The following is a 21,072-nucleotide window of genomic DNA, read 5'->3' on the forward strand; positions in this document are numbered from 1 at the left end:
AGTCACAAAGTAACTCTTATTGTTTTGAAAGTACTGTCTGGTTGACTTAGCATGCCTTACATACAAAGAATGCACAAGCACAATGCTCTCTTAACATTATGAGACAGCCCAGCGACACAAAGATATATTATTATTATTATTATTATTATTATTATTATATATTATTATTATTATTATTATTATTATTATTAATAATAATAAGAAGAAGAAGAAGAAGAATTCCTAAGAGTCAGCACATACATTTAAATTATAGCATTGTGCTCTTTTATTTGTCTGTTCCAGGGCACACACATGTTTCAACCGCCTTGATCTTCCTCCCTATCCATCCTACACAATGCTGTATGAGAAGCTGCTGATAGCCGTGGAGGAAACCAGCACGTTTGGGCTGGAGTGAAGACCACAGACTGATGTCCAATTCAATGGTTGCTGACATTACCCTTTTCATATTAATTGATTTTAAGAAGACAATGATGTCTTTTTCTTCTTTTTTTTCTAAATAAATATGGAAATATAAATCAGGACTGAAAAGAACCTCTGCATGTATTAATCACCTGATATAATGTATTCGCCCTGGGGGCTTGCAAAAACCAACATAAGTTGTATATGCAATAGCAAATAACTGTCTCCAGGCTTCTCAAAGCCTTGGCATAATCACACAGGTGTTACTGCAAAGCAAGCATAGCTGTCCTTCACCATCCCCTTCATTACACCAGAACAGTGCAAGAATTGACATGAAAACCATTGTCTTCTGCCAGGTAACGCTATCCACCATTGCTCATCTCTGACCAACCCATTGTTGCATAACTCTTACTTCTGAAGACTTTTGCAGATTGACTTTAGAAAAATTGATCTTTGACTGTGGAATTATTTTGTACATTACATTTAAAATCTTTTGCAATGATTTTTTTTTTTATAAACTATTGCTTTACACACCTGTCAGTCCGTCAGCCAAAATTTTCTGTTGAAGTAAAACACAAAGAGGTCAAGTTACTCATTAGAGTATGCAGTATGTACCCTTTCTACCATGCAAGTAAGTGTAGCTTGTGCTTCGGCAGTCCAGAAGACATCTTTGCTGCAGTAGAAGCATAAGATCTGCAAATCCAGGAAGAGGTCTCATTGTCAAACATTATGGACAAATGCTTATATATGATAATAATGTTACAATTTGGTTATTTGAATTTATGTATTTATTTACTTGTGTGTTTCCTTCCTTTTCCTGCAAATGACCGAAAACTTCTTATTAAATATCAGAATCCATTTTTTATTATTTATTATTGCCAGGGCTGTAGATTTTTATTTGTATTTTTACTGATGGGTTCTGAGTTCATGTGTTCATAGTGGCTGCAGAGTTTAACAACTAAAGGAATAAAAAGACGGGTGAGCAAACCTAATTTTCTTTTTAGTAACATATCCCAAATCAGTTGTATTCAATTGAAACAGTGGCAGATCTAAAAGCAAGTATTGTAGTTTATTGTATCTATGTCAACAGACAAGAAGGACACCTTGTACTGTGCTCTGCCACCATTTACATCAGCCTAATGTACCGACACTACGGCAGAAAGGAGGCCTAGTCACTACAGAATGCAGCTTCTTTTCTGTGAGCTTGACTTGGCTAAAGTTTGCTTAAAGAAGACAAGTTTGTTGTAAGGGAATCTCAAATTGAATAATGCTAAGCCTTAAGTCTACTGAAAGATAAACGGGTTAAAGAGAGAGATTGATGTGTTTCTTCAGAATAATTTAATACATCTGGGGAGAAAGCAGGAGCATGTCTTTCATACAGTGCCATCAGTTCTTATAAAGTTGGCCAAATGACCTCTTATGCCTATACCAACCAGGGAACAACAAAAAAAAGAAAGAAAGAAATGCTCTTGGTCACTTGGGATTAAGTCAGCTGTACTTAACTTACAGTAGGAAGTGTCAAGTTTGATTTGTGATGTGCAACCTTTTCAGTTAAAAAATGGCCAAATGTTAGTAGAGCCTTAATAAACAAAATGGTGTATATAACAACGTTTAAATTGAATGAACACAACATTTCAGTACCGGTATATACAACCCCCCTATAATGTGCAAATTTGAGTGCTAAATAAGCGACACAAACAACAATAGTAGGTCACAAGCTGTCCTGCCCTTAATAAACCCAACTATTAATATCCTTTTAATGGAAGGTATTTTTAAAACAAATTGGGTTCTGATTATTTTGTTTTGAAACAATCATCTCCCTTTAGTGTACAGCAGCTATTTTTCGATTTCAGTCTGTTAAGTTTTATTTAACCATAGTGCTCTCAGCAGGCCATTGCTGTATTCCATGTGGTGGTGCCAGACAGACTAGAGGCCGGCTGGTGTCTGTACCCAGGTGAAAACTGTAAACGGAATAATTGTTTTGTAAATTATGCTAATTCTGTAACAAAGAAATTGATACTCTTTAGCCAAAAAAAAATAACCTGAATAATTTCATGTTGGGGTTATCGTTAATTCTATGTTGGTTTACCTTGCAAATTATGGTGTTTGGCAATAAAAGCTTTCATCTGCACTATCAGGTGAAATTCAAGAAAAATCAGAGGAAAATTACACAAGTAAGAAAAATTATACACTAGCTACATTTATTTGGTTATTTGACAGTTTATAAATCTATAAACATACATTTATAAACTGATGATATAGATTACACAAAGATATTTAATAAATCCATCACCATATCTGCTTGTTTGTGGCATTGCAAATGAGGACATATGGGAACGTAAAAAAAGGTTGGATCTTGGAGCCTCGCTGACAAAATACAAAAATATTAGCCACGTCAAACAATGACATGAAGGCCTCAGAATAGTTCCAGTATAATGTGAAAAATGTTTTCTAGACAAAAAATAATCCCAGTGTCAAACAGCTAAGCATTAGAGAAACTGAATATAAAATATCCACCCAAACTCCTTGCAGTAGAGTTTTTGTTATCTTTATTTATTTATGTATTTGTTTGTTTGTTTATTGATTAATTCATTTATCTGTTCTGTTCATGTGACTGTTTTGCCACTGATATTATTATTTCATCCACATTTCATACATGTAAATAACAATAAGAAAATTAATAACATTTCAATCAAGCTCCTGCAGAGTTGTTGTAGAATGTAATGTTACAAGTATTTTTTATTGAAGTTGTGTTTAAAAGATGTCCTAACAGGAGAATTCATTTTTTTCATCCATCCCCTTTTCACCTGCATAGTGTGTAAGCCATGTCTAGATAAGGTACTGTTTTCAGAAGAACTGGGTACATTTTCCAAAATGAGCTTCAGGTTCAGTGTTAAACGGCAGATTTAAATTGACTTGTCCACATTTGATTTGCTTCTGAGATTACTCACACCGGTCTCTTAACAAGGGTGAACTCATGTAATGACTGATGTAATGCTTTGTTTTAATAACAGGTCACTTAATTCTCAGGCTGTGCTTTCTATTGAATCATATTACTGTAGAGGAATGTCAATAAACTATCACTTTGTTATGCACTGGTGTGTTGTTAGTATTTATTACAAAACATAGGTTGTAAAGTCTCCTGAAATTCTTGTAACTGAAAACATGTACCACCTGCACACTGTTTAAAGTTAGGCGTTTACCACACAATATGCACAATGAACCTTACAATGTACTTTCCCAACTTTCTTGGCTACTGCTATAATATATATTCAATGTACAGCAGACCTTTCACAACTCATTTCTCTCCTCTTTACACTGTTGACATTACATTGTTTTACATTACATTGTCTTTACATTGTTGATTGTAGTGCACACCATGAACCCGACAATGTACTGAAGACATAAATATAAGTACATATTGTCTTAAGTTCTCTTGTAAGTGGTACCAATAAGCAAAGGATGTATTCAAATATACACACTTCCAAGTTTCTAAAAAAAAAAAAAAATAGGGATTTATGAAGTACTTCTGATGGTTTTAATTCAAACTGCATGTGTGATGTGGGATGCCTCTAAAATGGCAAATTTAGCTTCTTGAAAGGTAGTTTTCAGATAACATGTGTGTGTCTTTCTTCAGTGCACACTGAGGCTGGAGCTCATAAAACATTACTGATCCTCATAAGCAAAAAAAAAAGTGAAAATGGTCTAGCTTATAAGTACAATAGGTTAATGTATTTTAAAATTATCTATGTACCTACCCTCGAATTCACAAATGGAATTGCACGATCCAGTAAAAACGTGGTTGGATATCGGTTCTGAATTAACAGAATTAAAACTTTTTTTTGTGTGATAAAATTGACAGAATTCTTCATTCATGTCAGTATAAAACCTTTTAGCTATAACAAATCACTTTTTGCCATGTTATTAAGTAGAAACATCACAATTACATATTCTGACCACAATGTAATCACAGCTCTAATGCAAGCAAATGATAAGGTTAAACCCAGGTTTTCATCCAAAGCTACGAAGTACTAAGTGAGAAGAGATGTAGAAATACTAATAAGAAACCAAATGTTTTAACAAGAAGTCTTTATTTATGTCTTCTTATGAATAAAGTTTCAACATTGATCAAAGAACTTAACATAAGCCCCATTTTACACAAGTTTTTATATTGTTTAAGTCAATTAAATGCTATACACAGATAACAATAAAAGAATGGCAGCATTGTGATACCCATTCAATTACATTAAAAATAAACAATGGCTGCCATAATGCATGTGTTTAATCACAAAGTCATTGATGCCACTGAAAGTAATCAATTCAATCTGGATCTCATAGCAGAGCACAAAACCGTTTGTGATCCCAGTACTAAGACAGATAATAAATACATTCATGATTTTCAGTACCATCTCATTATCCTTATAGATAAGCAGCACTGTTAAGCACCTGACCCTCTGATGACAAAATCTATACTGCCTTTAGTCAGACATCTATATAGCCTATAATGTCTTAATCAGATATTTACTTTTCTCTCTTTTATAAAATGTGAATTATTTGTGTCAGATTTGGTATTTGGCTGATTATACCGCTAGACTATTCTACTGTCCCAGGGTTCTAGCCCTGTTCTACTCCCATAAACATTGATCTCACTAACTATGTGAACCCAGTGTACAGTTGAACTCATTTCTCACCTATGAATGCCAAATGCTGTATCACATTGTACCTGTGCTTTTTAGTACCAATAATCTGTCTAGCCTTAGATCAGTTTTACTCAGTTTTCTGTCATGTCTTTTACATTTCAAAATTGATCCTTGTTAGAACACACATTTCCTTGGAAATCTTAGAAATGTTGTGGGCAAGGAACTCAAAAGATGTTTTATTTTCATATCTTTATCCAGAATCTCCTATTTTCCTCCTTCTACAGCTCTTGCATACATAGGAAAGGATGCTTACAATTGTGGTGCCCTGTAAAGCTCCTCCATAGGTCTTGCCCCATTGAGATATCTGTCTATTGACTTGTCTCCTCGGAAAGCACCCATGCATTTGATTAATTCTTAATGAACGCCATATTTGACAATATTGTGAATCAATATTTATTCATTATTCAGGTCAACAGTTTATTTCACTGCAACAGCCTTTTCACTTAAAGAATATTGATTTTCAGATACCGCCTCTTCTTGTCATCTTGTGCTGACAGAAACCTGAGTGTTTATTTCCTTTGGTTTGGTACTCAATAGAATGCACACAGGCCTTGTCCATTATTAAATGTACATATATTGTGAGCTGTGTTTCTTTCCACTTCTCCACCAATCATGAGAAAGGGATTGCAGGTACACTGTAACTAATTGACCCATCCTTGTAGTGCAGAACAACACAATACAAACACAAACCTTTTTAAAAACCCAAAAGGGTTTTTAACATGGCTCTATGGTTGCTTTTTTTTTTTTTTCACTGAAACCAGCAATAGCAATTGCAGCTTTAATAAACCTGCAATGTTGCACTTCATTTTTTTTTTCTTTATTTCCAGAAACTCAAGCAGGTTGTAAACTTATGCAGTGTCTTAACTAATACTGTTAATTATATTACAAACTGGGTGGAACAAAACAGGAAGCTAAATGACCCACAACATTTTTTTCCACTGTAACCTGTATTGCAAAACTAAAGCTGTAGTACCCTTACAAGGAGGTAAAATGTAAGTCAAACAGTCCCTGTCCCTTAACAACCTTGGTTTTATGAACAACACTGTTATCCGAATGCCCCTCTGGTAGCCAGTCATGTTTTTTGTGTGAAACTCCTCTGCTCTATTGTCATGCATGCGTTAACTCTATCCCTGGCATTTATCGTACTGTAATTTACTGTAATTACAAGACCTTCAGCATTAGTAATAATACACAAATAAATGTCTGTCAAAATGCTCATTTGCAGAACATTCCGGAAACTACTGGGCAGTTGGTAACCAGCAAAATTTGGGAAGTGATACATTTAGTTGTTAAGTTTAATTTTACAGCAACTATGTTTGTTTAAGCATATAGACAAGAATTGACTACAATTTCACAGTAAAATGAATTTAAAATGCCTGATTTTGTTTTTGTTATTGTATCAGCACATTTACATTTTCTTAAACCAACATGTTCGTTTAAAAACCAGAAAACTACTAAGGTCAAGATTATAGTGTATTTTGGCTGATCACTCTGATAACGTGTCTATGAACCCTATGCAACACACTTCATCAGCAAAAACACAATAGTGAATTACAGTCAGAATCAGGACTATGTGTGACAGTAGGCCTGTAATATCCTTTTTTAACAGCAGAGCAGAGGTCACCCCCGACCGACCTTCGAACCCCCCCCCCCCCCCCCCCCCCCCCCCAAAAAAAAAAAACATGGAAATGCTGTCCTAAAATTAAGTCAGCCACATCAACTCCCCCGCCCCAACCATCCTCCATAAAAAGAGGCTTTGGTCTTTACATCCTGTATACTGTAAGCTCCTTTGTAGGGAAAATGTGGCAAACTTCAGTCTGAAAATATTCAAGAAAATGTATCTGGCTTCTACAATTTGTTAATAACATTTTAGGCAATGCAAAATGAAAACATGACTGAAATGTACCACATGCTAAAAATATCAAATTATGTTTTCCTCTGTAATCTGATGCACACCCTAATGTGGAACACACAGTGAAAATAAAAATGAACTGCTGGGTACTGCTCCCAAGTTTTTGGAGTCTTTTGTCAATAAATGTAGCAGCATAAACATATGCACTTATATTTTATTATTATTATTATTATTATTATTATTATTATTATTATTATTGTTGTTGTTGTTGTTGTTGTTGTTGTTGTTGTTGTTGTTGTTGTTGTTAATAATTAATAATAATAATAATAATAATAATAATAAAATTATTGTTTATTTTGTGTATCACATTACATTAAAAAGAGAAACTATTTTAACAACAACAACACAGTGCATTAAATAGGACATTTTAAAAACACATATATAATTTTGCAGTTGAGGGCTGGAGGATGAAAAGGCCATAATCCAAAACACAGAGCTAACTGCTGCACGGTGTAATGTAATACAGCACTTTATAACTGGCTCGTGTGATGGCTCCTCCTACTTTAGGAAAATGAGATTGTCAATCAGCGGCGTTTCCACGGTGACGAGCGGTGAGAGAAAGAGAGAGAGACATTCAGTTTGGTAGTGTATATCTCTATTGAGTGTTGAAGTAGGTCAGAATATATAGAGGATTCGTTTAATTAAATATAAACTATTATATGTGCCACTAAAGACAGATGTTATTCACTAGCTGGGGGGAAGCCGGAGTATTATTTGTTACGTCAGAGTGGGGGGTTTCCTCGAGTTTCTAAAGAAGTTTTATTTATTTTTTTGTTTTTGTTAGCGCGTGTGTTTGTGCCTTGCACAAGGGGTTTCCAGTGTGTGTATCGACCCGGTGTGATGATCCCAGAATGTCCTCAGAGCACCGATACCCGGGGCCGCTCCCGGTATCACAGCCAGAATGGAGAACAGAACCAGCCGAGTCGCTCTGGTTTGCTGTCTGAGATCCAAACTCCCATCCGGACCGAGCCGTTTAGCAACAGCTACAGCCTCATCCCAGGGAAAGAACTGGGCAGGTAAGTGTACACAAGAATTGCATTTTGAATAAGAATTGCCTGGCGCTGGTGACTAACTACTGGGATACTCTGGGTTTAAGTCTTACGTTTTCTTAAAAGCCAACTGCTGCTGTAAAATCCCCAAATGGCATCTTGTGTTGTTTATACTTTGGTGATTATTGTTTTATCTGCGTCAGTTCTAAACTGTCACATTGTGCGTTGTAATTTAAAAGTAAGGTTAATAAGGAAACCTGCAGTTAGTTTGCACTACTTTCTATTTGCTGTCAACACAGGGTAATTGGTTCTGACTGTACAACTATGCATGCACTATTTTTTAAATGTATTAATTTATTAACAATACATGAAAAAACAATTGAGCCAACTGTTAAATGATTTTATTTGGATCAAGACGTACAGGAAGACCCATTTTGAAATACAAATCTGTACGAAGACCTAGAGATGCCTGTGTGTTACTATTTGATGATTATTATAATTATTATTTTTTAAAAGTTGAATATTGGTAATTTGCTCCAAATCTGGGATTGATGTAGACTTCCTTCAGTATTACAAAAAACACAGGACAGAACTAAACCAAACAGGTTCTGTAGCTTGTTTAAGGTGTATTACAGATTTGCTGCAACTGCAAAAGTAATGAACAGTGTTCGGGTTTCCATGCAGCTTAGAAAGTCTTCACACTCTCTTCATAGTCATTATTTATGTGAGGTAGCACATACATTATGTACATTTGGTTCCCCTTGTTTCAAAGATAGTATGTGTACATTTATTATAATATTTAATCTGACATTTGCCAGGTTTCCATGCAGTTTAGGAAGTCAAACAAACTCCATGTCCACCGTCATGATTTTTTGACATAGCAGGCACATTCTGCACAAAATATTGTACATCTTCAACAGGTGGTTACAGTAAATCGCCTTCTAACGTTAAAAAGCCGTACAACTGCCCAAAAACAGTACGCCAGCACATCTCGTCTACAATCCATTAAAAAAAAAAAGAACAAATAGCTATGACGTGGTTCAGGTAGCAGCTCCCTTCATTAGACCGCCATTCACACTGTCACTCCTACCCAGGTTCTGGCTACCTGGGTCACAATCCCGCATAGTGTGAAACCACATACCCAGGTTCCAGCGACCCACCTCAGGATGTGGGTCTACCCGCATTGACTCGGGTTGAGCGTGACAAAATGCATAACTGCGGACGAAATAATAAACAGTTATGCTTACGTGAAGGTTTCACTTCCGCAAGGAACGCTTTTGTTTGTTCTGTTTAGCCATATTGTACACAATGAACCAGTTTGCAACTGGGGTGAAGAAACGTTTGCTCAAATCAACATTTGGGCCGACGGTTCAATCCAATTTAGATGGAAGCATCTGTAACAAGCTGCTTCCGGGGCATTGATACATGTATTGTTTACTTGCGTCTGTCACCCAGATTAACCCAGCTGTATTAAAAGCAGTGTGAAATTGCATAGCCGACCCGCATGACACTGGGTCCTGACCCGGGTATGTTCCAACCCAGGTAGAGCATGCCAGTGCGAAAGGGGCTTAGGAGATAGTGAACAAAATACAATCTTGAGATGTGCATCATAGCACTCTCCATTGTCTGACGAAGTTTAATTCCGAATTTATTTGTTTTTTCAAAGCCATGTTGTTTGTACAGTTTTTGTAACAGCAGTTAGCAAACTACAGTTGCGCAGACACTGCAGACTGAACAACTCATTTGACCACTATTGTTAACTCCAGCCATGGGTAACACTTCAGCCAGTTTACCTGAAAATCTATCTTTTTTTTTTTTTTTAAAAACTTTCCCTTCACCGACATCGCTTATTTGTGTTGTTAGGCTGTATCTAAGCCTCTTGTCTAATCTATGTGTTAGTCAGTGATTGTGGCTGAGTTTAATAAAAATACCCTGAATATTAATTTTTTGCCAAAATACCCTTGTATTTTTTCATTATGAAAGTTTGTTGTTTTTAAGTAACACTTTTTAGACCATTCTATTTTTACAATGGAAAAGTGATCTATATTTTATTTTTGCAACAATTAGTGTGTGAATCACTCGGGAATCATTGATTGAAAATTTCATCATCATAATAAGTTCTCAGTATTTATTTTTTGGTGTTTTATAAATTAGTGTGAAATCGCCTTGGTGCCCCTGGTTTGGGTTTATGTTTTGCCTTTTTGCCCCCAAGAACTGCCTTGGTGGCCCTTAATCTTCATGAAGGCAACATTGCCTTGCCCTTCATTACCTTAACTTCATGCCCTGCTTTATGCTTACGAGATTCCAACAGTGAAAATCCTGTTTGTGACGTAACCTCGCGCAACTTTCTACTATTTACCAAGAAATCCTTTAGTAGTCTGAGTTCTGCTAGAAGTAGCCATGGCAAGCTTCTTTGACCAAATAGGAAAAAATAAGCATACATTAGTAGGGGTTTAGAGACCTTCATTGTGTTTTTTTTTTTTATTTGTATTTGTTTAATGTAACAATTTATTCAACATTTCAAATTATTGCCATTTGACTAAATAAAAAGTGTGTTATAGTTAAGTTGTTTTATAAGCAAGATTCTAAAAAATATTTAAGCTACTACAAATAATAATAAAAAAAAAAAAAAAAAACCCTTTGCAATAAATAAATAAATAAATAAATAACAAAGCTGATTGGTCATCGGATAACTGATTGCTTTAAGCCTAGAATTTTCTGTCCCTTGGCAATAAGATGCAATACATTGTACTAGCCTTGCAGCATCTGTCAAGGAAAAAAAAATGTATTAAATTACCAGAGCTGTGTTATTGCTGTGTGCTGCCAACAACACCAAGCTTGAGCCTAATTCATTGAGCAAGATTTGTTTTAAAAGTACGAAAACATGAAAGAATAAACAACTGTTAGTTCTGCAAATTTGTTAAAAAAGACAACTACTGGTGAAAACTTTGCACTGTCCCTGTGGAATCTGGATTTATTGTTGTTGTTGTTGTTGTTGTTGTTAATAATAATTAAAAAAAAAAAATAATAATAATAGTGTGCCTCTGAATCCTTGCAGGGACTGAAGACTCCCATTGTTGCATAGTAGTTGGGACTTTAAATTACTATAGCCACATAAAGTTTTTCCTTGCTGTCATTTGTCTAATTAACCTCAGGGGTGGATAATTTAAGATAAAGTAAAACGGAAAAAGACTTAAACTGCTGTGTATTCTTTATTTCCCATCACTGCATTGTGATCAGTGTACAGTATTTTTTTCTGTACGGGGTATTAGTGGTTCATATTTAGAACTATTGAGGATATTGAGTATGTATGCTATGAAGGTATTGATAGTCTACCAAGAAAAATACTCCCAGTGCCATTCTGCTCTTTTCCCTCACGCGAGTGGAAAATCGTTCATGTTGTCTTTCTATAGCTTGCGTTTGGTTTTCCATAATGGTTTCCTCTAGCAGGAAAAAAAACTATGTCAAAAAAAAACTAGTACAGCACTGCCCTACGGTAGTAAAGGTCTGGCACTCTGCCCAGTCCCTGTTACCTGTGGGGATATTTTTTCTTCTGCCAAAAAGGTCTGCAGTACCGTAAGTGGAGCATACCCACTGGTTTTTGCTCAGCATCATTCTGGAGTTTGTGATAGGTTATCTTGGTTGAAAGAATTCAGTCAAAATGGCTTCTCCCAGGTCCATTCCTATGATTTGTGTAGAAATGGCAAATACATTTTGGGGAAAACACACAATTTCTATATAAAACAAGAAACTCGACTGGTCCTTCCTGCAACTAAATTTATGTTGTTAAATATATATTGTTCAAATGGTTTTATTCAAATACAAAAAATGCCTTTGCTATGGATGTGCTTTTGATACATTTTTATGAACCTTTTAAATGCTATGCAGGTGTCAGCATTTAAACCATTTATCTACAGACATAACACTCTTTATATTACATTCTGATGTATACCGACAGACCTGGTTAGTGTGTTCCGGAAACAGCCTCTGAACAAGCAAATAACGTTTTAGCAAAATCCAAAGACTTAAATACAAAGTTTTTTTTTTTTTTTTTAAAAACCACACACACACCACAGTATAGTGAAATTAGGGCTGTCATTCAATTCAAATTTTTGATTGGTTCACACACGATGTTTATTTTACACGCGCTGTTTAAAAGACTTTTTCAGAGAAAAACAGGTTTAAAAGGCACTGCATAGTAAAATGACACACAGTACTGCATCTCCAGCCAAGCCCCACCCCTTGTTCGCTGTATTTTTCGCATACCTCTTTATAGACTTGCATACTAATAAATCTTCTCCTGATCACTTATTTTGTCACCAAACTCCTCAATAGTGTGATACAAGTCATTATTTTACTACTATAACTAGGGCTGGGATTTAGTCACGGTGGTTGTGGGTGTCACGGATTGTGTGACTTTTGCTAGTGTCCACAATTTTTGCTAATGTGCATGACTTGCGGGGATGTTAGTAAATTGTGTTCAATCTCTATGTGATTTTATTGGAAAGTGTTTCTCCTTAACATTAAATTTTACGTTTAAAAAAAAAAAAAAATGCATTTATCGTTTATTAATTCTAATAAACAATTACATATTTTGAACTAGCTCCAACACCGTACTTCCTGTCTTTTTTTTTTTTTTTTTGGAGAAGAAAACTAAATTCCAAATTAAATACTTCGTGAAAGTTATGTTAACAGTTCATAAATGCAGTTTGTCTGTATGTGTGCGTTCATGCTCGCGCGTGTGTGTGTACTATACTAACTGCCAGCATTCACTGCGGGACATAAGTTGAACAATTTCCTCTTTTTAATTGAAATGATTGTTCCACTTGTTGTTTAAGTGTTGTACGGTTGCACTTAATTTAATGTACATGTCTCTTGTCAGCTCCACACCCTCTTTGTGTGATCCTCATGTGTATTTCTCACCCCCAGTGTGTTACACTTGACGTCTCTTACCTTTTCTCTGTTTGCGTCTTTACTCTCTGCTTAGTTCAGCGCTTATAAATGCTACTATTAGTTAGTAGTCACCATTGCAGAGCAAATAAAAAAGCAACAAATTGAAATTTCATTTGCTTGTCTCGTCCTTCTTTGCTGAACCTGTGCGCACCAATGCCGCAACATGCTTTTATTACAGGGTTTTTTTTTAAATCCCCGTGACTTTATTCTCCCTCTGTCATTTTGTCCGTGGTTTAGAACGCATTGACCGTGACTGCTCCGTGGGAATTAGTTTTTTTTTATTATTTGTATCTTGGTAAATGTCTGTGTATTTGTACTGCACTATTAAGATGTGCCTGTGCTGGCCCTTTGGGCACAGAGTGAATACAAACTAAACTAAACATTTTTTTTAAACATTATATTATATCAAAGATCAAAACAAAAAAAAAATATTAATAAAAAAAATAAAAATACACTGATTACATGTGTTGCATAATATATGAAATTCACAGATTCCAATACATTATTATATTAACGGTACTGTTCAGGGATCGGTGCCACAAACGAGAAATCCATATATATACAGTACCTGTACCAGGTACCTGAACACCCGGGTAAATTACCCAACGCTACCTGGCTCTCTCTTTAGCATGGTGCAGAGACACCATTGGTAAGAAAATATAAAATAATAATTTGCCTCTCTACGCTGTGCAGTTTGTCCTTCAGTTTGCCCCCTACTTTTTAACAAAGTTAAGTGCCTGTGATTGAGACACAATTATTGGACTATTGCTTCTGACATTGGTTAAAACACTGACATACTGCTTTTAGAATGAAACACTCGCCTATGGGTAGCAAAACTGACAGTGTTAATGATTAAAAAGAACCCTCGTTAAACACGCAGACATTCTTCAGGTTTGGTTCTCTCACAGCACACAGCGGGGAACAGCACAGAACAAAGGACTGACTGTCGGGACGAAACTCCTCCTTCCATGGCACTTGGGCAGGCAGCCCCCTTCTCTGACTCTCGGGACAGCAGTCCCTCCTTTTCTGTTTCCTTCTGCAGCACCTCGGGTGTCTCCATGGATCCCACTACTGTTACCAAGTGTACCAGGGGTGTACTGTTACAGTGTGGTTATCTGCGGAGAGAACGAGCGAGACGCAGAGGGAAGTTGAAACGCCGCTTACACACAGGCAGTTGCAGTGGTGGTGGCTGCCACTAGGGTACAAGCAATGGTAGCCTAAGTGTGGGAGGCAATAAAAGGCAAAAAAAGGTGGCCGTGCTCTACTCCCGCTATACAGGGAGGTCTCGCACCTGGAGCGCTACACTGCCACAAACTAAATGAACACTGGTGTGGGATTAAAATCACCTAAATTACAGTTAATTGATTGTCTGTTCAATTCCCACCTGGCCATGTGCTGCATATTAACTTTAATTTAGGGAAGCCATCGAAAATTTAATAAATGAAAAATATTGGTGACAAACCAAAATCATAATTAAACAAAACTATATTTTACAGGGGCAGGCCTCAGCCCAGTCACAGTGATACTGTAAACACTTATGTGTGCATTAGAAGGCATCCTAGATAGAAGTCTTAAGTAGTAAACCTATTTTGCTGAATAATGTAAGTGATACAGTATAAAGTAGTGCTTAGGCTATGCCCAGTATACAGTCTGTACCTAAATTGTGGTATTGTTCATAATACAGCTTTTGTTTAAAAAACATAAATCGGGATAAACTTGGATGGATTACTCTGATTAAATTGATCCATCTGGATAAGCCCTGCAAGTTAATGTACTGTAATTCAGTAATCACTTGAATATTTCGATAAGCCTTTTCTTGGCAGATATTCTTGTAGTGTCACACTGGGTCATAATATCATTCTGTGTATGAAATTAACAGAAATGGAATATACATGGGGGTCCTAAGCCATTCTCCCTTGTCTACTTGTTTTTTTTTTTTTCACAAACTCCCCCACTAACAAAGATTGCTTTTAAAAAGAGTCATAAACTAAATACTGGACAAGTGGTTTATCTTCACCAGAGCTAAATAAATTCTGTGGCACTGGCATTGTCTTTGAAAACGTGAAACCAGACAGTTTTGGAATGCCTTGACACTTGAGAGAGAACAGGACCCCTAAATATAGCCGATGGCGTGAAACGCCAGACCAATTGAAAACACTGGGACTCTCGGAATGAGAACAACCAGTGGGAAACACCCCACATGGACTCGGGCACAGCCCAAAATAAACAAACTATCCAATCACAGGGGTGAAGAGAGGATAACAAAAAAAATCCAGCGCGACTTTCAAACAGCGCTCCCCACACTAGAAACAACTCCCCACAGGAGAAACAGCGCCCCTGACATGAAACCCAAAGCTCCACACACAAAGTCTCTGCGCTTTGACAATCAGGAGAAGTGCTGAGGAGGTAGTTCAGCTTCTATTTCATTGCTCAGAACTCCACTGAAGAAAATTTCTTAAGCTTGGAGAAAGCAATTGGAAAGTATGTTGGAATCATGCGAGAATCTGTTGTCTGAAGACTGGCTAAAATCATGTTTTCAGAAAGCTGAAATCAGCTTTGAAGAAGGTCCTTGCTCTTTGCTTTACAAGAAACTGAACCAGTAAACGGGTCATGGCCTGGCTGTACAGAATAATTGCAATGAGAACATTTCTACAAACTTGCATAACTTTTCAATTGCATTGAATTTCAAATGCATTCTGTGAACCGAGTTACGTCTGGTAAACGCCACTGTTTCCAGTTGGAAAACTACTCGAAGATAATGTTGCGAGACAAATGGAAATCTTATCTCCATTTGAAAACTATTTGTTTATTGTGAGCCGATGCAATACAATGCGTACTTTAAGCAAAGTACCGCCGTCTTCTTTCATTGGAACTTCAGATCCAGAAAAAGAAGAAGCTACAGTGTTCATCAACTTTTGAAAGCGCCTTGGTACTCATGGTTGAGTCTTTGCTTTGAAATGCACTACCCAGCAGAGGGAACCTACAGGAACTACTGAATTTAACACAGCTGGAGGCCACTTAACTTGGTGTGTGATTTTGAAGGCGATTGGTTACACCTGAGCTAATTTAGGATTACTATTTCAGTTTTTATTTTTTAAATTAATTTTCTACAAATTTCTAGAATATTTTTTTCACTTAAGTTGTGGGATAGGTCAGATAAATGAAGAAAAAAAAACATTTGCATGCATTTTAATTCGAGGCTATAAGACAGCAAAAGGTGGACATTTTGAAAGGGGGTGTAGACTTTCTATAGACACTGTATATAATTAATTGAGGTTGATAACATATTAATTTGTTACATCACATCTAAACTAAATTAACATGTTAAAACTAATTTGCTAAATTAGCTACTGGAATGTTGGATTCTGTTCTGAATGGGAAGTTGAATTAAATCTTGTGCATTTTGATATTAAACATCGATTACAATGAGAAACGAGTATTGAAAATCCTAATGCAAAGTATACACTTTGTGTGATCTGCCATAATTAATATTAGTTTATTAACCATGTATGCTAATAATGTTATGGTTGTTGTAATTGACTATGAAATCAATGAACTGTATACTATTCACGCATATTTCTAACCAATCGCCTTTCCTTTCTGTAATACTAGATTAGTTGTGCAACCCTTTTTATTCTTAAATAAAATCTTGTTTTTATATTTCTGACACGTTATATGAATGTCGATTATTGACAAGGCAATCAGAGTTCTACATGATCCTAAACTTAAGTGTGGTATATCTCATGTCTTAAATTTTGATGTCCCTGAGTGGGCGATTAGAGACTAATTTATATTTAAATAAATTGTGTACCTAATTCACTACATACTGGTACTCGTATTAGTGTACAAAGCTCTATATTTAGTTGGTCTGTATAGCAGTTTACATGTAAGTACTGTAGGTACAGAGTTGTTTTTGTAAACAAAGATTATTGTGATGAGTTACTTTAGGTACGTTTGGTTCCCCATATTTCAAATATAGTAAATGTACGTTTGTTTTAATACTTAATCCGACATTGGCCGTGTTTACATGCAGTTTAGAAAGTCAACTCTGTCCACCGTCATGATTTTTTTGGCGTAACGCACACTTACCACACACATTCTGCACGCTATTAGAAGTGTGTGTTTAAAACAGTGTACGACTTTAAACGGTGGGTAAATTGCCTTTTCACGCTAAAAAGCCATGCAATTGACCAAAAACTAATTTTGTGTTGCATTTAAACATGTCTGGAAGCCATACCCTTTGCTTACAGTACAGTTTTGTGATAATAAAATATGACAGGGTTTACCCTGGCTTTTATATTTGTGTAGTCTCTAGTTGACCAATCCTTTGTATAAACTTTAGTCACTACTGGTATAGAATCCTCAAGAGGCTTTATAACCTGTTTTTATTCTGTAGCTTAAATTACTGTTTAAACAGATATATTGCACACTGTTATATACTAATCATACATCATAACAAAATGTATTTAGCAACTTTTGTTGTGGTTTTGCAATGTAAAAAAATTGCACTAAAAAAGAAAATATCAGTATATTTTGTTTAGCCCTATAGTGATTTTCATGAAAAAAAAAAAAAAAAAAATTATACATTTTCAGGTTTGCCTTCTCAAATGAAAGGTATAGCCCATTACAGTTGTTACAAGAGAGGAACTTTTTTTGTGTGTTTTTTTTTTTTAATGGCATGTGATATAGACTAGCAGTGTAACAATCCTATTACTTTCTTATCAAATCTGCATTTCTTTAGACTCTTCCACAGATAAAATTAAAGTTTCTAATTATACCTGTATACCATTATACTGTGAACAATACACATGCAATATATGGCACAATAATTTGTTTCAACTTTCCAAAAACACTGCCATACAGTCAATCATACCCTTCACTATTTATCACTGCAACAAGAAAACCATGTTGTTTTGTATGACATGTTTTAAACTTTTTTTTTTTTTTTAACTTCAGTTTGTATAATTCCAGGTTAACATTTTCAGGTTCTTCAACATTACAATTGGCACGCTTAAAATACAAGTCGAAATTTTCTTTGACGTTTTTTAGAAAGTGCAATCTTCCTGCTTCATCTTATTTTGGCTTCTGCGTGACACGTGTGTTTACCGTGAGAGAGAGACGGAGAGAATGAATTGTAACCGTTAAGTGTGTGCACCGCAGAACCAATAGAAACTTCTGGCGGTTGAAAAGCGCATATTTCTGTAGTTCTGTTGTGTGAACTGCACAGATCTGTGCAGAACTTTGAAAATCTGCTCTAGAAGAACGCATTCCTTAATTTCTGTACTGCCGTTAAAGCAGCAGGGGCCGTGTTTGCTTTTCCACGGCTGTAAAACAAATCCTCAATATTTTTGGGAGGTTGTAAATGGCTGTTTTTTAGTCGGGAATTACAACAATACGCCCCTTATCTGGAGCACTGCTGTACTAAACGTTTAGACTGGATATCATTAACCCTTAGCGGTCCATTTATTCAGCACTTGTCAGACGTGTAAGGTCCAATTTATTTTCACATGCGCTGTTTATTTTACACACCCTATTTAAAATAATGTTCACAGTAAAACAGGTTTAAAAGGGGCTATGTGTATTGCTCAGATACGCTCCCCTTTTCTTTTCAGCTCCTTTCGGTCTCATTCAACCATTGAAAGGTTTTCTCTGCTTTTTCCTGAAAAAAAAAAAAAAAAAAAAAAAACGATTAGAGACCTGTGCTTGATGTCTTTTTGATGATGACGGACAGGGTCCTACACCGGACTGGAAAGGAAAAATTGTCATGTTGGACCGATTAGCCTAAAGTGCTGGTATTTTATTTCTGTTCGTAAACCTATGAGGATCAGATTTGCTGATGACTGACTACGGTTCTTTAGGAAAACTTGTATTGTAAGTGTTTAATAGGTTTATAATAGAGGTGCAATCGGCACCCTAATTTCATATTCAGTTAGTGCATAGACATTTATCAACAACAAGCATTGATGTCTTATTTTTCAAAATAAACAAACGTTAGTTTGTTTGTTTTTTAACAGAAGATCTAATAACTAAAAACACAGTTTTGCCTAATAGTTAAACAAAAAGGAACGACTTGCATTCAAATTAGAACACTTCCGATTATTAAAAAAAAAAAAAAAAAAAAGTACGTACAAAGGACTCACGTTTACATCTGAAAAGAAAATGTGTGCGTCCACATCAGATTAAGATTGTAATAATGATAAAACAATAGTCTCTTTTAATAGAAGTCATTTCTGAACTATGGTTGTTCAATACTGTATCCATTTTACGTCCAAAAGCAAAGCATTTGAATTAATCTCACAAACCCTGACTAATGGAACTATTGTATTAAATTCTTCTTTTTTTTCTATAATATTGCCATATAATCCAAACACAACATGCTTTGAAACAAAAGGTAATTGGTAGATTTAATAGATAAAAAACAAAACAAAACCGTGTTGCCCAATTTTTTAATTAAAAAAAAAAAAAAAAATGAATACTTGGTGTACTTCTGATTTGTCTTTTCAAACACGTAATGTAGGCTTGACAACGCGCAAATCTACCGCACTAGCACTAGAAGCAGCGCACTCACACTCAAGGTTTTAATGCAAACCGGAAACAGGAGACTTAAAACTGGTTACTAATTTGATGCATCGATTCGCCAAAATGTAATCAAAGCTCGGTGAAATTTAAGGACAGATGATGCATCCATTAATTGTTGCACCCCTAGTTTATACTAAATACAGGGCCCGATCTTTGATCTTCACGCAGTATGTCTCACAAAAAATAGTGCTTTGGCACAAAATGAGAGATATTCCAAAACGGCACAAAGCAGTTACGAGACATTGGAATATAGCAGTTTTTTGAGCAATTCGTAAATCTGTTTGTGCCTCGCAAAACCGTCTGCGCATTCACTACCAATATAGCAACTGCACACAACAGCCAAGCGAGAATGCAGAATGATGGACAGTCAGCATTAGTAATGCGACAAGCCGCTATCATTGGTGTTGCCACAGTATATGTACCGACATGACAGCAGACGAGACCACACAATATATCGTGCACACATACATACGGACCATTCAAAATACACGGTTGGCTCCATAGCTAGGCGCTGAGTTTTCAAATTAATGAACTGATAACACCTCTGTTTTATTGAATACGGACAGTATTGTATCACGAGGAAATACTATCTGTGTTTCTTTAAAGGCCAGCTGATCTGACATAGTTATATTTTTTTGAAGTAAAATAAAAAAAAAGGCTTTGGATACTGTCTTTTTTTTTTCTGAATGTTTTTTTAATATATAAATCATGCCGTGACGAAGTTTAACTGTGGTAGCACACTCTCTGATTTGTAAATGTAACAAGGTCATTCACCTGCAAAGTAAACATCAATCAAGCATTTTTATATACAAAATACACAGAAATGCATTATGTTATTCATTCTACTCGCCCATTTGAAGATCATGATTATGCCCAATTTGTCGCAGGAATGGATTTTTTTTCGTTATGCCACTTTTTGTAAGAATCAATTTGTAAAAAATATACTCCTAAAATGTTACTTGTAGCCTTCTATGATTTCTCAATAAATGAACAGTCTCTGTACAATTAGCAATGCTGAATAGCCAGGAATTAGCATAAAGAAGTTTAGTCACTTATCAATTGTACGTTACAGGTCTTTGATTGGTTGATCGTATCACTGGTCTGATTTTAGGAAAACGTTAACTGCAGCTGCCCACCCCTCATCCGTAATGCACAGCAACCTATGGAATAGCCAAATAAAGCAATGGGCCACAAGATGGGTGAATGACGTATTTATACAATTAATTTACAGATATGTGGCAACACAGAGCAAAGATAACAGGCAGGACCCCCCTCCCCTCTTCATTCTTCTCTCAGTCTACATTTCCATACTTTGATGGTACACGTTGGATGCCGATATGCCTGTGGAGCAGTGAAGAACACATATAACTGTATATGTGTACAGACTACCCTGTCCAGCATATCAATACAGTGATAAAACACATAACTGATCTGCCCATCATGTGCATACTGAGGCTGGTAAAGGATCCTTTGCTTATTATGCCCCATGGTCCTGGAATACATTCCAGTCCAAACTAAAGCTGCAGACCCAGATAGCTTT

At 35.9% G+C, this 21,072-nt stretch overlaps 2 protein-coding genes across 2 annotated transcripts in view; both read left to right on the plus strand.

Annotated features, from left to right (window-relative positions):
* The window catches only part of hecw1b (HECT, C2 and WW domain containing E3 ubiquitin protein ligase 1b), a 145,425-nt gene extending 141,967 nt beyond the window's left edge, over window positions 1-3,458 (plus strand). The window contains exon 28 of the mRNA XM_041247968.1: window positions 283-3,458. Coding sequence (XP_041103902.1) covers window positions 283-394 — 112 coding nt within the window. The 3' untranslated portion in view covers window positions 395-3,458. The remainder of the gene's footprint in view (window positions 1-282) is intronic.
* Window positions 3,459-7,552: 4,094 nt separating this feature from the next.
* LOC121314563 (serine/threonine-protein kinase 17A-like) overlaps window positions 7,553-21,072 on the plus strand; it is a 34,737-nt gene continuing 21,217 nt past the window's right edge. Inside the window, exon 1 of the mRNA XM_041247969.1 lies at window positions 7,553-8,027. Coding sequence (XP_041103903.1) covers window positions 7,852-8,027 — 176 coding nt within the window. The 5' untranslated portion in view covers window positions 7,553-7,851. The remainder of the gene's footprint in view (window positions 8,028-21,072) is intronic.

This window comes from Polyodon spathula, chromosome 4 (assembly GCF_017654505.1).
Source record: "Polyodon spathula isolate WHYD16114869_AA chromosome 4, ASM1765450v1, whole genome shotgun sequence".
Classification (NCBI taxonomy): Eukaryota; Metazoa; Chordata; class Actinopteri; order Acipenseriformes; family Polyodontidae; genus Polyodon; species Polyodon spathula.